This window comes from Labrus bergylta, chromosome 3 (assembly GCF_963930695.1).
Source record: "Labrus bergylta chromosome 3, fLabBer1.1, whole genome shotgun sequence".
NCBI classification, from domain to species: Eukaryota; Metazoa; Chordata; class Actinopteri; order Labriformes; family Labridae; genus Labrus; species Labrus bergylta.
This window is the reverse complement of record NC_089197.1, coordinates 837,070-852,327: the sequence shown is the minus strand read 5'-3', so window position 1 is coordinate 852,327 and position 15,258 is coordinate 837,070. Positions and strand designations below refer to the sequence as shown.

The 15,258-nt window shown below is 44.7% G+C and overlaps 1 protein-coding gene across 1 annotated transcript; it reads left to right on the top strand.

Moving 5' to 3' along the window:
• The first annotated feature begins 99 nt into the window (after nt 1–99).
• Nucleotides 100–7,053, top strand: LOC114921536 (zinc finger protein OZF). The gene is made up of 2 exons (XM_065952426.1): nt 100–590; nt 5,880–7,053. Exons 1-2 carry the CDS (start codon nt 422–424, stop codon nt 6,923–6,925), a joined length of 1,215 nt encoding a protein of 404 aa, XP_065808498.1. The 5' UTR covers nt 100–421; the 3' UTR covers nt 6,926–7,053.
• The last annotated feature ends 8,205 nt before the right edge of the window (nt 7,054–15,258 follow it).

Here is a 15,258-nt window from a genome sequence, read left to right as displayed (position 1 = left end):
ATGATGTATTAGAGATTCATACGATCACATAGAATTGAGGTGGATTTTAAAGTATGTGTAAAATTGGGACAAGCAGACGGAGCTCAGAAAATACGCTGCACCCGGTCCGCCATCTTACCGGAAGTCAGAAGAAGAAATAAAGGATATTGCGTTTATTTCCGGTTGTTTCTTAGCGCGTGTGTGTCTGTGTTAACGTTGTAGATGTTCTGTAAAGGGAACTAAAGCGGGTTGTTTCCACCCGGACCATTGAGTGTGTAACACAAGTTGTGAGTAAACGCTCCTGCTGAGCAGACACGTGATTCTCCGTGTGTTTATTAATGATCGTTAGGGTGCTAACGTAACAGTAGATGATCAGAGTAAAGTTGTAAAGACGTCAGCGCTGAGTTGAGTTTTCCCTCTGTGACTCTTGGATGTGTGTAAGATGGCCGGGTTTAAGGATCTTAAAGAGTTATTCAGTCGACGGCTGCTCGCTGCGGTTATCAGAGATATAACAGAAGAAAGAACAACAAGTGGATACGAAGAGGAGCTCCACCGACAAAGAAAACTGCTGGATGTGATTTTAACTCCTGAAATCAAGCTACAGAGAACAGGTTGGTTTTCTTTCCACTGCTGGAAACGTGTTTCCTGCTCATGTTTCAGATAGCAGAGCCTTTAGCTAACTTCCACAGACGCACACAGCACAGTGTTAGCTGCAGCTAGCTCCTGCTAACAACATCATTGAGTTTACTGGACTAAAAGACTCTTTAAGTCTTCACCTATTGAATCCAGCAACGGATCTGGTTATTGGAGATACGTTTTAGAAACCTTAACAATATGCTATTCAATTGTATCTTTGGGCACACAAACTTCAGGCCACCCTCTGCATCAGACTGCGGTCAAGCCAGCCTCCACTTCAGAAACGATAGTTTATTCTATCTTCTTTACACGACGGCATCATGTCATTTCTGTCTCTACATGGTCGTTTACCATTCTCCTCTGCTCTCTGTGTCACACACGGCGGAGTTTCGGCCCGATGCCAGAGCCAGCCCTAACCATGTTGGTGCTCTAGGCAAGATTTCAGCAGTTGCCCCTCATATTGCAGACAGTTTGACCACCAAAGACAATAGTCATCAACTTAAAGAAAACTGGCATACAGCTTTATATTTAATAGAATGTCTTTATTTAAAAAATATAAAATACTTATAGACAAACATTTACAAAATGGTAATAACAATAATATTTCCTATAAGTAAATACAAAATAAAATAAATACAAATAACTAGTGAAAGAGAACAAAGAATATCAACCAGTGCAGGGAGCAGAAGTGGTCACAGACGGCCCAGGGACGGCAGGGGATGGATTAAAATGTTTTATGATTGCATCTGGAGAGAGAAAATGAGCATTTGTTAAACAATCTGCATTTCATAATATAGTGTGAACACAAAACATTATTTTCTGTTCAGAGCAGTACAGAAACGTCAGCATAGTTTTTCAGGTGAGCCCAAACGTTTTCCTAACAACCAGACCTACAGCATGCAAACATATCTATACAGAGAGGACTTCATGCACAAAATGCATTAATGCTCTCAGACATCGATACTGTAAAGGCAAGAGCTTAAAACTATTGATGACAACAGGAGGACGAAAATAAACATTTTAATCAATGAGGGTGAAAGCTAACTAAGTAAGATGTCAATAAATATAAAAGTAGGTTTTGTGTCCCAAACAATATAGCCTACTATACAAAAGAAGAAGTGTATTTCTTACACTGGTTATTTTCTTAACATGAATAATCTTAACCTAATAAAAGTACAGTGGAAATAACTAATGTTAACTCGAGCTAGGAAACACTGACGTTACTATCATCATCAATAACAAGCTAGCTTAAATACAACAGATAAATCATTGATCTGTGCAGCACGTTACCTCTGTGTCTTTTTCACATTTTCCTCCTCTTCTTCTTTTTCGTCCCTGGGCTCCGAAGGGCTTTGTTGTTGTTTTTTAATCAGTGTGGTCAGTGTCACTCACTTCTAATATGTTACCTGCCCTCCTCCTCCACAACGAGCAGGTAACGATCAGCTGTGTTGTGATGCGCAAGGCCAAGCAGGAGGCAAGAAAGTAGAGCCTTTTTAAATGTGATAGTTGTGTTTTCATGGCTTCTTTTGGATCATAACTAAATCAAAGCATGAAAATTATATTAGATGAATAATATTTAATGATATTTAAACGCATTTTTCCTTCTATTTCTTCTTCTTACCTTCAACTTTTCTGCCTCACTTATTTGGGGCACCAGCGGCGCCCCCTATGGAGGCTGGCGCCCCCTATGGAGGCTGGCGCCCCCTATGGAGGCTGGCGCCCCTAGCATTTGCCCACACTGCCTATGCCACGGGCCGGCCCTGCCCAATGCACACACACACACAGGTGAGCACACTTTCACCAGCGGAGGCCTGGGTGTGCACAATAATAAAAAGTCCTTAAGAACCATCAGAAAATAAAGTAGGCCGCTTATCTTACTTCAGACTTTTCTGGGCATGTCTCTCTCTCTCTGCCGTTACTCAGGAGATGCGCTGTGACCATGCTGCATTCAGGGGTGCTCAGACAATGAGAGATGCATTCAGGTGCGCTCAGAAAAGGGAGTTGCAATAACAAAAACTAAGCTGGACAGACCATTACAAGTTGAAATAATTGTTTTGACTGCTGTCATTAAAAGAAACACATGAACACCATGATCCCTTTAAGTGTCTGTGTCCCCCCCCCCCCCCATGGTGTTTTCATGAATAAATTAAAGGAATCTTCTTTCTTCAGTCTCAATTTGTAAAATAAATTGTGAAAGAATTGTATCGTGAATCGTATCGTGAGTTGAGTGAATCGTTACATCCCTACATCAAAGTGTGTGTAAGAACGTAGTTTAATAACAAAAAGTCTCAATTTTTTTATATTAAAAAAAATGCAACTAGTTTGCTTCTGCAATTTAATTCCAAAAAACTCTCTGTTGGACACATATCTTATTCTTTCCTAAAGATTGAGCTAGCTCAGCACTTTGGTGTGTGAAGAGGTAGTATCTGACATAATCAGGAAGTGATCAGCAGCTCATGGCTCATTTACATAATGCCAGCCTTTCTGTTCTACATACTGTCTGATCATATTCAACATTTTGGAAAGGAGCCACAGGTCGGATTCGAACCTTGGCTGCCCGCTCTCCAGGACTTAATGATTTTCTTTCAAAATAAAAGTAGGTTTGTATCCAAAAAGGAAGTAAAGTAACCTAAGCTTAAGGCATTACAAAATAAAAGCATTAAAAACGTTTTTTAAATGCAAAATGAGTGAATTCCAAACATGATTAAAATGTGATCAATTCAAGTGAACTATTGATTTTCAGCCTTTAAAAATGAAATCATTTGACAGCCCTTATTAATATTTAAAAAGCAGTTTAAGGGGAGACAACAAGAGACAAACAAATGAAGGAGAAAGGAAGTGGGTGATCAGCTGGGGGAGTGTTAGATGAGGCTGAATGCTTTGGTGAACAGGTGGTGTTAGAGGAGGTTGAAGCAGTGCAGATTTTGGCGGGGAGAGAGTTCCAGAGGGTGGGGGCTGGGGCACTGAAGGCTCTGTCACCAAAAGATAGCAGTTTGGTGTGGGGGGTGGAGAGCAGGCCTGTGGCTGAGGACCGCAGCTGTCGGGACGGGGTGTAGGGATGGAGGAGGTCGGTGAGGTATGGTGGGGCTAGACCATGATCGGGAGCCAGTGGAGGTGAATGAGGGTGGGGGTGATGTGCTGCGAGGGCTTGGTGCGTGTGAGGACCCTGGCAGTGGAGTTTTGGACATATTGGAGTCTGTTCAGGGCAGTATTTGGTAGCCCGAACAGAACTCCATTGCAGTAGTCCAGGCGTGAAGTGATGAAGGCGTGAATGAGGGTCTCTGCGACGGGGTCGGGAGTGAGGGGCCGGAGTCGTGAGATGTTCTTGAGATGGAAGAAGGCGGATTTGGTGATGGACTTGATGTGGGATTTAAAAGAGAGGGTGGAGTCCAGGATGACGCCTAGGTTACAGACCTCGGGTGAAGGGCGAATGGAGCAGTCGTCCACAGTGAGGAGGAGATCTCCAACCTTCCTGAGCAGTGCCTTGGGGGCCACGACCATGAGCTCAGTCTTGCTGCTGTTGAGTTTTCGGAGGTTGGAAGACATGCAGGTTTTGATGTCCTGCAGGCAGTTGACTAGTGACTGGGGAGGGGGGTGCTTAGTGGAAGGAAGGGTGCTGAGGTAGGGTTGTGTGTCATCGGCGTAGGAGTGGAAATTGAGACCATGTTGGCGGATTATCAGACAGAGGGGGAGCATGTAGACAGTGAAGAGAAGAGGGCCAAGCACAGAACCTTGCGGCACTCCTTGGTTAACTGGGGCTGGGGAGGAGCTGGAGTCGCTGATGGTGACAAACTGTTGCCTGTTGGAGAGGTAGGAGTGGAACCAGGAGAGAGCTGGACCAGAGACGCCAAGGTGTTCAGATAGGCGGTTGAGGAGGATGGTATGGGAGACTGTATCAAAGGCTGCAGAGAGGTCTAGGAGGATGAGGATGCTGATGGAGCCGGAGTCTGCTGCGATCTTTTTATTCCACTTAGAGCAGTTCTTCATCCTCGTCATCCTTCTCTGGGCAATCAAATAACTGAGCACTTACAACACGTGTCACCAAAGAAGGACATGATCTGGCGTGTCATCCTTCACATGCTCATCTACTGATGTCCCTGCTAACAGTGAGGTCATTTTTTCAGGTGTGACGCCGCAGGTTGTAAACGTGTTTATTACACGTGTTTAAAATCCAGACAGTCTTTTTTCCATATTGATGATCATATGATGCTTCCACATTTAGGATGCATTAGTCATGAATTCTTGCCTACAAGCTTTGAGTGACACCACCATGTGTGTGCCTGTGCTCCATCTGTGGAGAAACTGTGTCTGGGAAACAGGCCAGATAAAGGCCGGTCTCCATAAAGTGACCTTAGTTGTCATGGTAACGGCCAGCCCTATCAGTGCAGCTGTGCTTCTGTCAAAACAGTGAGGGAATAACAGTGAACACAAGCAGAGGTTACTGTGCTCCTGGAGAAGCCTGGGACCTGGACATATGTTAGTTGCTCTGGAGTGGAATGCTTCCGATACTTTAAATGGTAAAATACACCTCTAGTGGAATCAATTAAGAATGATCTTCTGGGGGCACTGATGGCCTAGTGGTTTGTTAACGCCACCGAAGTATAGAGACTACAGTCCTCAAAGTGGGCCACCGAGGTTCGAACCCTTGGCTCTTTTCCCGCATGTAACCCCCCCCCCCCCTCCATGGTCCTCTCTTTCTCTCCCCTGTCCTCTCTCTCTCTCTCTCCCCACTGTCATCTCTCTTTCTCCACTGTCCTCTCTCTCTCTCTCTCTCTCTCTTTCTCCACTGTCCTGTCTCTCTCTCTCTCTCTTTCTCCACTGTCCTGTCTCTCTCTCTCTCTCCCCACTGTCTCTCTCTTTCTCCACTGTCCTGTCTCTCTCTCTCTCTGTCTCTCTCTCTGTCTCTCTCTCTCTGTTTCTCTCTCTCTCTCGCTCTCTCTCTCTGTCTCTCTCTTTCTCCACTGTCCTCTCTCTCTCTCTCTCTCTCTCTCTCTCTCTCTCTCTCTAAACTGTCCTCTCTCTCTCCCCTGTCCTCTCTCTCTCCACTGTCCTGTCTCTCTAATAGGGGCATAAAAAGCCTAAAAGATGAATCTTAAAAAAAGGATTATTCTTGTATTTTGTATCTTTTCTCATTGAATCGGAGTAATCCTTCATAAACCTGCTAAGAAAGGAGTTACACACACAGTCCTTAGGCCAACAACAGTTAATGCATGAAGGGCTGTTTTTTTTCCCATAACATTTGATGTCTTTGTGTGTTTCTGCAGACGTCCAGGTGGTGAGTAAAGAAGAGCAGCAGGAGTGGAGCCCCAGTCTGGACCAGGAGGACACTAAGCCCCCACACATTAAAGAAGAACATGAGGAACTGTGGATCAGTCAGGAGGAAGAACAGCTTCAAGGACTGGAGGAGGCTGATACCGCCAAGTTCCCCTTCACTCCTGTCTCTGTGAAGAGTGAAGATGATGAAGAGAAACCTCAGTCCTCACAGCTTCATCAGAGACAAACTGAACAGATGGAAACAGGAGTTGATGGAGAGGACTGTGGAGGAGCAGAACCAGAGAGAGACTCAGATCCAGAGAGACGTTTACAACCAGAGACTGAGGTCGAGACTGAAGACTCTTATGAACCTGAGACTGATGACAGTCATGATTGGCAAGAGACAGGAGAACACCTGTCAGAATTAAACTTGAAAAATAAGAAACTAAAGACTGGTAAGAGACCACACAGCTGCTCGGAGTGTGGTAAAAGATTTAACCGAAAAGGGACTCTGACCAGACACATGTTCGTACATACAAGAGAGAAACCCTACAGCTGCTCTGTTTGCAGTAAAAGCTTTACCCAAAGAGGAAATCTAACCAAACACATGATGATTCATACAGCAGAGAATCCCTTCAGCTGCTCCGTTTGCAGTAAAAGTTTTAACAATAGAGTACATCTGACCACACACATGTTTGTTCATACAGGAGAGAAACCCTTCAGCTGCTCTGTTTGCAGTAAAAGCTTTACCCAAAGAGGAAGTCTGACCACACACATGTTAGTTCATACAGGAGAGAAACCCTTCAGCTGCTTTGTTTGCAGTAAAAGCTTTACCCGAAGAGAACATCTGACCACACACATGTTAGTTCATACAGGAGAGAAAGCTTTCAGCTGCTCTGTTTGCAGTAAAAGTTTTAAACATAGACAAAGTCTGACGTATCACATGTTAATTCATACAGGAGAGAAACCCTTCAGTTGCTCTGAGTGTGGTAAAAGGTTTAGTTCTAAGGGATATCTGACCAGACACATGATGATTCACACTGGAGAGAAATGCTAATCCTGTGCAATGGTAAAACTGATCCAAAGGATTCCAAGTTAACATCACTAATGTGTATTCATAAGTATGTATTGACTAACAGATGTATAACTGCTGTTATAAAGGGATATAAGACAATTCTACTCACATGAATCTGTCTCTACTTTTTTGACATTGATGTTTTGTTGCTGACATATGAACCAGTAAATTGGGATCATCTATGACGTTTGAATTTAAAGTGTTTATATGATACAGTTACAGTGTAAGGATTCTTCTTCTCTCATGATATCTTCTCTTCTTTCTGTCACTCTGTTTCTTTGGAGGCCTCTGTGTTGGGTAGCACAAGTTCTTCAAACAGCTCATGTGTCACCTTGTAGAGTGAGATAGACTTTCATCTACTTGTGTTATTTTGTGTCGAGTGCCTAAAGCCTCTTTGGTAAAGAAAAGGAACTCAGCAGATCCTGATGCAGAGTGACCACAGTCAGATCAGGTCCAGGTTGATTTAACTGAAAACCTTTAACCCTTAATAAGAATCCTGCAGTCAGAATACGAAATAAAAAGAAAATCTCAATCACACCTGAACATGCACAGGATTAATTAAGAGGGCAGAGGCCACTGGGCACAAAACTGCGGAAGCCTTTGATCACAAACTGAATGACAACACTTGTAGATGTCATCTGGCATTCTGGATTTACTCAACATATTGTTAGAAGAAACAATAGAAATGCATTATAGCCTTCAGTGTGTATAACTAAATGGTATATGGAAAAAAACGCTTCAATTGTGTGTATATTTGTTCTGTTATCATTTCTCTCTTTGACTTCCTTTTCGCTGCTTCACTGACTCCCCCAGTGCATCTCTGGCAATCCGATGAACCAACTCCACTCCGACTCTCCCGGAGTTGCTGGACATACTCAGGGGAAGAAGGAGCTGTTTAAGGGTCGGGGTGCAGGCCAGTTACCAGGTCCTCCGGTTCACTAACTTCATGGCCGAACATCATGAAGTTGGGTGTGAAACTGGTAGCGCTGTGTCTGGTTGCTCTGTAAGCCTTGACACGTAGGGGATCATAAGGTCCCTGTGTCAGCGCTCGGCTGTTGTGGCAAGAATCTTCTGCAGGGTGGAGTTAAATATTTCTACCGGTCCATCAGACTGTGGTCGAAAGGGTGTGTTGTGCGTTTTCTCAATAACAGCGAGCCCATTTTCTGGAACACCTCGGACTCGAAGTTCTGACCCAGATCACTGTGCACTGTTTGTGGTGCACCATAACCACACACCCAGTCAGTGCTCTTTCTGCTGCCTTGTGTTTCTCCCCACTCAGGTTGACTTCAGGTAGAGAGGAGCGGAGCCACTTAATTTGATGTTGTGCACCTGGGCACACAGGGCCTCAGTATTTAAACTGGCTTCTTATTCTCTGTCTCTCTCTCGTCAACACTACACACATTCACCATTGCAATCACCACTGATTTACAGTTTGCACATTCCTTGATTAGGAGGATTTGCCTGGGTTGTGAGAAAATGGGGGCTTGTCTGACTTTTGAACTTGGATTTGGCTTGATACTTGGTAGTTGTAAGTCTAATTAGTTATGTATCAGGTTGTTTGTGTAGTTTGTTTGGAACTTGATCTGTGCAGAGTGGTGAGTAACCTCTCTGACTTGTTACTGGTACAATTTGTTGGGAGAATCACATGTTTTTCTTGTTTGAAGATTTAACGATTTGACTTTCTTGAGAGCATTACTTGTACTTATTAGTTTGACCGTCATTTTGATTAATTGATATTTAAAATTACAATGGTGTAACAAGGTTTGTTTGATGTTTGTTTTGTTTGAACAAGAGTTTTATTTTTGAGCAGCCTGATCAGCAAGGCGCTGGGCAAGCAGGACTTGCCACTTTGTTATTTTGCCTTTTTTTATTTTTGGTGGTAACTCTGGGGAGGGGGTGCACCAAATTCGGTGTGTTTCAGGTGACTAGGTCAGTGGTCTTCTGGGATGGTGTCCGAGTTTGGGAGACGCCTCGAGCTCGACAAGCCATTGAAGAAGTGAGGCTTAGGTGAGTTAGTTATTAGTGTAGGTGTTGGGGTGTCTCCATAAAGCTTGGAAATTAAAGCAGCATATTTTCTTTGTTTCTTGGACTGATTAACTTGTTATATTACATTTTTTGAGACGTTTGGTTAAGTTGGTTTTTAAACTTGGTATTTAATCAGTGGCAGACTTGACTTGGGATTTTGACAATGGCTTCTGTGTATGAGTAACAATCCTCTGAAAGCTAATTTTTTGGATGCAAGAGTCCTTAAAATAGGGGCAGGCATTACACCTAGTTTTGTTGATGCAGGTTTAACATTTGAAACGAAAAAGAAAAAACTAGAGCTTGAAAAGTACAAAATGCAACTCATTAAAGAGGGTAAATTTGCTGATGGTTCAATTTTGGAAAGTTTGAGCCACAGTGAACCTTGCTCAATAAGTGTCATGGGTGCACTAGACATTTTCACTAGCATGCCTGTTTTGTCTTTTTCACCTGACTCAGACACAGGGGAATTGGTTCCTGTCATGGGATTTGGATTAAAAGTTGTGTCTGCACCTGTGCATGGAGCTGACCTTGGTTCAGACAAGGTAGAAGGGGGAGTTTCTTTGGATGTTTGTTCTCAGCTGCCGGTCTATGGGATTGGCGTTCTGGGGAGTGATTTGGCTGGGGAATGTGTCTTTGCTGATGGGAGGTTTCTGGATGTTGTGGTTGAGATGCAGTTTGTCTTGCAGGGACCTGAGGTTGTTGTGGGGTGTCCAGAGTTTGCAGCTGTCTGTCCTGATGAGGTGGGTCCTTCTTTTTGCCGGACATCTCGAGGGGATGCACCTGGTGTTGTTCTCCCACCTGATTTGGGAGCACTTTTTGATGGGGAAGAGGAGGCACCAGCAACTCTTGATACCACTTTGAGGGTTTGTCATGGAAGTTACAAACCAGATAGTGAAAGACTTGAGAGCTCATGAAAAGGTAGAAACTGCAGTCGTGTTAGTTTAAGAAAGAAAGCTAGGGCTTGAGCGGCTTGTCAGTTGCTACTTCAAGAGGTTAACTTTGTACTGTTTGATCTCATCACCGAGACAGAAAGTTTGGTTTCTGTTTGGGCGCTACACCATTCCGACATGTATGTTGGTGCCAGTGTTGTCCCTCTGATTTTGTAAGATAGTTATTAGGCTTGTCAATAGAACATGGCCACTGGTGTATAAAGATGTCAAATCTAGGCTGGTGTCTTAAAAACTGCATTTGGTTGCCTTGTTTGTCCTGTGTTTTTTTTTAAAGTGCTCCTAGGACCTGATCCAGGCTGCTGAGAGGGAAGCTGAAACTAACATTGGGATAGTAGAAGTTATATTGGGGTTTTGATTACTACATTTGGGAAATATGGTACTTTGTTTATTGGTACTGGGTGGGACCAAGTTCTTTAGGGGGAGGGTGTGACAAGGGGAAATTTGGGCATGAATCAAACATGAATCAAGCACCACAGGAGGTTTGTGACCCTGAATAATCTCTCTCTCTGAACGCTCAGTTTTGGTGTGTGTGTCTCTTTAAATGCAATGACCCCCCCCCTTGAGTTTTCACTGTTGATGTCACTCTTTCAATAGGGAGACTAAAAATTGCTGACCTGCACAAAAGTTTTGTTCTAGGCTGGGGGTGGAGTCCATGGTAGGGGAGGGTATTTTTTTTACCAGAATCCCACAGTGAAATCACAAGGATGCAGACCACAAACAAAGGACTGGATGGGTTTATTTCACATTTTGTGGGTCAGTAGACACTCAGGTTACCCAGATATAGGTTCAGAATCACTGTACAAGTGGATTTTTCATCATATGGCCCCTTTAATGTTGTATAATAAGGTATGGCAGGGAGGTTGGTTGCCAGTTAGCTGGAAGGAGGCAGTGATTGTTCCCTTAAGGAAACCAGGAAAAGATCCAAGCACTGCAGATAACTACAGGCCAATCACCTTAACGTCACATATTTGTAAAGTGATGGAGCGCATAGTAAATGGCCCATGGCGTGATGAAGTTTCACGAGTATTTTTATGGTCGTAAGTTTATTTTGATAACAGACCACAAACCGTTACTTAAGATCTTAGGTCCAAAAATGGGGGTACCTCCCTTAGTTGCTGCTAGGATTCAAAGATGGTCTCTGATTTTAGCAGCGTATACCTATGAAATCCAGTACAAGCTATCGGAGCAGCACAGAAATGCTGATGCATTATCTAGACTCCCTGTGCCCAATGACAGCTTTCCAAAACTGAATCCAGTGTTCAGGGTGTCATATTTAGATGCCTGTCACAGCAAAAGATATAGCACCTGAAACGCAGACAGATCCAGTGCTGGCAAAAGTAAAACAGTATGTTTTGTCAGGGTGGCCAAAACATGTACCAGATGAGGTGCTACAACCATATGTGAAAGGGGAGTATAAAATAAGATAATCCTTTATTTATCCCACAATGGGGAAATTTACATTGTTACAGCAGCAAAGAGCAAAGATTGTCGACAAAAAGTGAACACAGTACAATTTAAATTAAAGAAAAATTAAGAATGTACAAAAAAATTGATTTAAAAAAATAGATCAGCTATTTGACAAAAGTGTAGTCTGTAATATTCAGTGTAACACAAACATGCACACAGTGTACATGAAGTGTAACATGTTATTGCACAAAGTGGATTTGGTAAATATAATATAACGTTATTATTGCACAGAGTCAGAGTGAATTGTCCAGTTGTGTGTGTGTTTTGTGATCTACTGGGAGCAGACTTGGTTAAACAGTCTGACCGCAGCAGGAAGGAAGGACCTGCGGTATCTCTCCTTCTGACACCGTGGGTGGCGAAGCTTGCCGCTGAAGGAGCTGCCCAGAGCTGTTACAGTTCCATGCAGGGGGTGGGAAACGTTCTCCATCAGGGATGATAGCTTTGCCATCATCCTTCTGTCTCCCACCACCTCAACAGGGTCCAGGGGGCAGCCCAGGACAGAGCTGGCCTTCTTCACCAGTTTGTTCAGTCTGTTCCTGTCTGCAGCCGTAGTGTTGCTGCTCCAGCAGACCACTCCGTACAGGATGGCTGATGCACAGAGTCATAAAAAGTCCTCAGGAGTGCTCCCTGCACACCGAAGGACCTGAGTCTCCTCAGCAGATGAAGTCTGCTCTGGCCTTTCTTGTAGAGAGCTTGTGTGTTATCAGTTCAGTCCAGCTTATTGTTCAGGTGAACACCCAGGTACTTATAAGAGTCCACTATCTCAATGTCCTTTCCCTGGATGTTCACCGGTGTGGGAGAAGTGGGTCTGCGCCTGCGGAAGTCCACCACCAGCTCTTTGGTTTTACCCGCGTTGTTCTGGAGGCAGTTCCGTTGGCACCAGTCCACAAAGTCCAGGTTGAGTTCTCTGTACTCCCCCTCGTCCCCATCAGTGATGAGGCCGACAATGGCAGTCATCAGAGAACTTCTGCAGGTGACAGTTAGGTGTCTTATGGGAGAGGTCTGCAGTGTACAGGGTGAAAAGGAAGGGAGCCAAGACGGTCCCCTGTGCTGCAGATGACCCGGTCAGACACACAGTCTTGTGTCCTCACATACTGTGGCCGGTTGGTCAGATAGTCCAGGAGCCAGGGTGTGAGGTGCAGGTCGACTCCTGTGTGTTCCAGCTTGTCCCTCAGAAGCATGGGCTGTATGGTGTTGAAAGCAATGGAGAAATCATAGAACATGATCCTCACAGTGCTCCCAGCCCTCTCCAGGTGTGAGCGAGATCTCTGCATGAGGTAGATGACAGCATCATCCAGCCAGATGCCTGGCTGATAGGCGAACTGCAGTGGGTCCATTGATGAGCTCAGAGGAAGGTGTGGGGGTGGGGGTGGGGATGGGGTTGACGATGGGGGGAAGCAGAGAGTGATGTGCAGGGGGGTGAAATGGGGGTTGTGCAGTCAGCAGCGGGGGCAGACGGTGGTCGTTGCAGCAGAGTGGAATGGGTAGGGGGAGGGGTGGATGGCTGTTGAAATCTGTTGAAGAAAGTGTTCAGGTCATTCACCCATTCCTGATCCCTAATCAGTTCAGTGTTGGAGTCCCTGTGACCTGAAATGGTTTTCAGGCCCTTCCAGACTCCGATGACATTCTTCTGCTGCAGCTGTTCCTCCATCTTCCTCCTGTAGATGCATTTCCTCTCCCTGATCTTCCTCCTCAGCTCTCTCTGCACAGTCTTCATCTCCTCCTTGTCTCCTGACCTAAAAGCCCTCTTTTTGTCCTTGAGGAGGACCTATATTTCAGGAGTAATCCACAGTTTGGTGTTAGCAAAACAACGTACAGTCCTGGTGGGTACGGTGTGATTCACACAGAAATTAATATAGTCTGTAATGTAGTGTGTGAGACTGTCAATGTTCTCCCCATGGTCATCACAGAACACTTCCCACGCAGTTGTCTCAAAACAGTCCTTAAGAGCCTCTTCCGTCTTATCGGACCATCTTTTAACAGTGCGGGTGACACCTGGTTGTCTGTGTACCAGAGGTTTGTACACATGCAGGAGGTACACCAGATTGTGATCTGATCTTCCAAGGGGAGGGAGAGGAGATGAGGTGTATGCCTCCTTGGTGTTGGCATAGAAAAGGTACAGTATTTTATTGTCTCTGGTGTGGCAGGTGACATATTGTGTGAAGGTGGGCAGGGTAGAGGAAGGAGAGGCATGATTAAAGTCCCCAGTAATAAGGAAGAGGGCCTGTGGGTGCTGTGTCTGCAGCCTGTTTGTTAAAGAGTGCAGGACATCACACGCCGAGCTTGCATTAGCAGAGGGGGGAACATGCGCAGCTATCGCGATAACATGCGAGAATTCCCGCGGCAGATCGTAAGGTCTCATGCTAACAGCTAGCAGTTCAATGTCCTTACTGCAGTGTTGTTGTTTGATAGTGATGTGCCCCGGATTACACCATCTATCGTTTGACCTCACATTAGAAAATGACTGTGTTCTCTGGGGTTTCAGGGTGGTCATTCCAGACAAATTACGGGGCAGGTTATTATCAGAGTTACATGACAGCCATTGGGGTACGGTAAAAATTAAGTCTCACTCCAGAAGTTTGTTTTGGTGGCCAACACTTGGTGAGGACATTGAAAATGAGGTGAATCTGTGTGATATTTGTAAGCAGCAGCGTTGCATGCCTGCCACTGCACCTGTACATACATGGAAATGGGCTACAGGTCCATGGGAGAGGATACACCTTGATTTTGCAGAAGTTGAAAAGCAAATGTTTCTAGTTGTTATGGATGCATATGCTCGCTGGCCTGAGATAGTGCACATGCAGACAACCACAGCCAGTAAAACTATGGCGGTTTTGAGAAACCTATTTGCCTCGTATGGGTTACCAAAAGAGGATGTAACAGACAATGGATCTCAGTTTACTTCAGGTGAATTTGAGTCATTTCTTAGGCTGAATGCAGTCAAACACATTAAAACTCCAGCTTATCACCCAGCCTTCAAGAAGTCTTTGTCAAAGAACAGAGCAGTTGGTGGCATGTCATTGCAGCATTGTATTGCTAACTTCTTGTTTAGTGACAGGAACATGCCGCATACAACCACCAAGAAAACACCAGCAGAGCTGTTGCTGAAAAGACAGGTCCGTACTAGGTTGGCCCTAATTAAACCAGAGGGGCCTCAGCTTTTCAAGCCAGTTGGGGTCTCCAAGCCGCCAGACAGCAGGAGGAAACTCCAGTCTTTTTCTGACTTATAGAGGACTCACTGAAATAAATAATGGACTGTGGTTCGGGATAATGTCCATGCAAACATGATTTGTACACAAGGTTGTTAAGGGATAACATTTTGTGTATATGTGTTACGACTTGTGAGTTAATTTGGTGAGGACTTCTTGTTCTTTGGAGAAATGTTCATTTAAATAAGTGAGTTTTTATCTACAGGGGAGGAGCTGTGGTGTTTAAACCAGAAATCTGTGTTATCTGTTCCGCCTGTAGGTGGCGATAAAGTACTGTATGGTGGTGCTATATGCAGTTGTAGAGTGTCTCCTGTGCCAGAAGCATGTTGTAGCTGGAACACTGAATAAAAGGAGCCATCGTTCACAACCGTTTGCTCTACGTCGTTATTCACCTGAGAGATATTACATCCCACTATGTTCTGTTAGACACAACAGGAACCCTGAGTCTCTCGCTCCCTCGGCATCAGTCAGTCAGTGATTCCTACGTGAATCACCCCGAGTGTATTGTTCAGTCAGTGCGTTCAGTACACGAATCGAATCAGTGACTGACCAATGCGGACGAGGAACCAGTATGAGACATGAAAGGGAGAGGGAGGGCGGGCTTGAGCGACTCACTCTACCTGGCACGCCACTTGTGGTCAAGAGAGAGAGACAAGAGACAGGA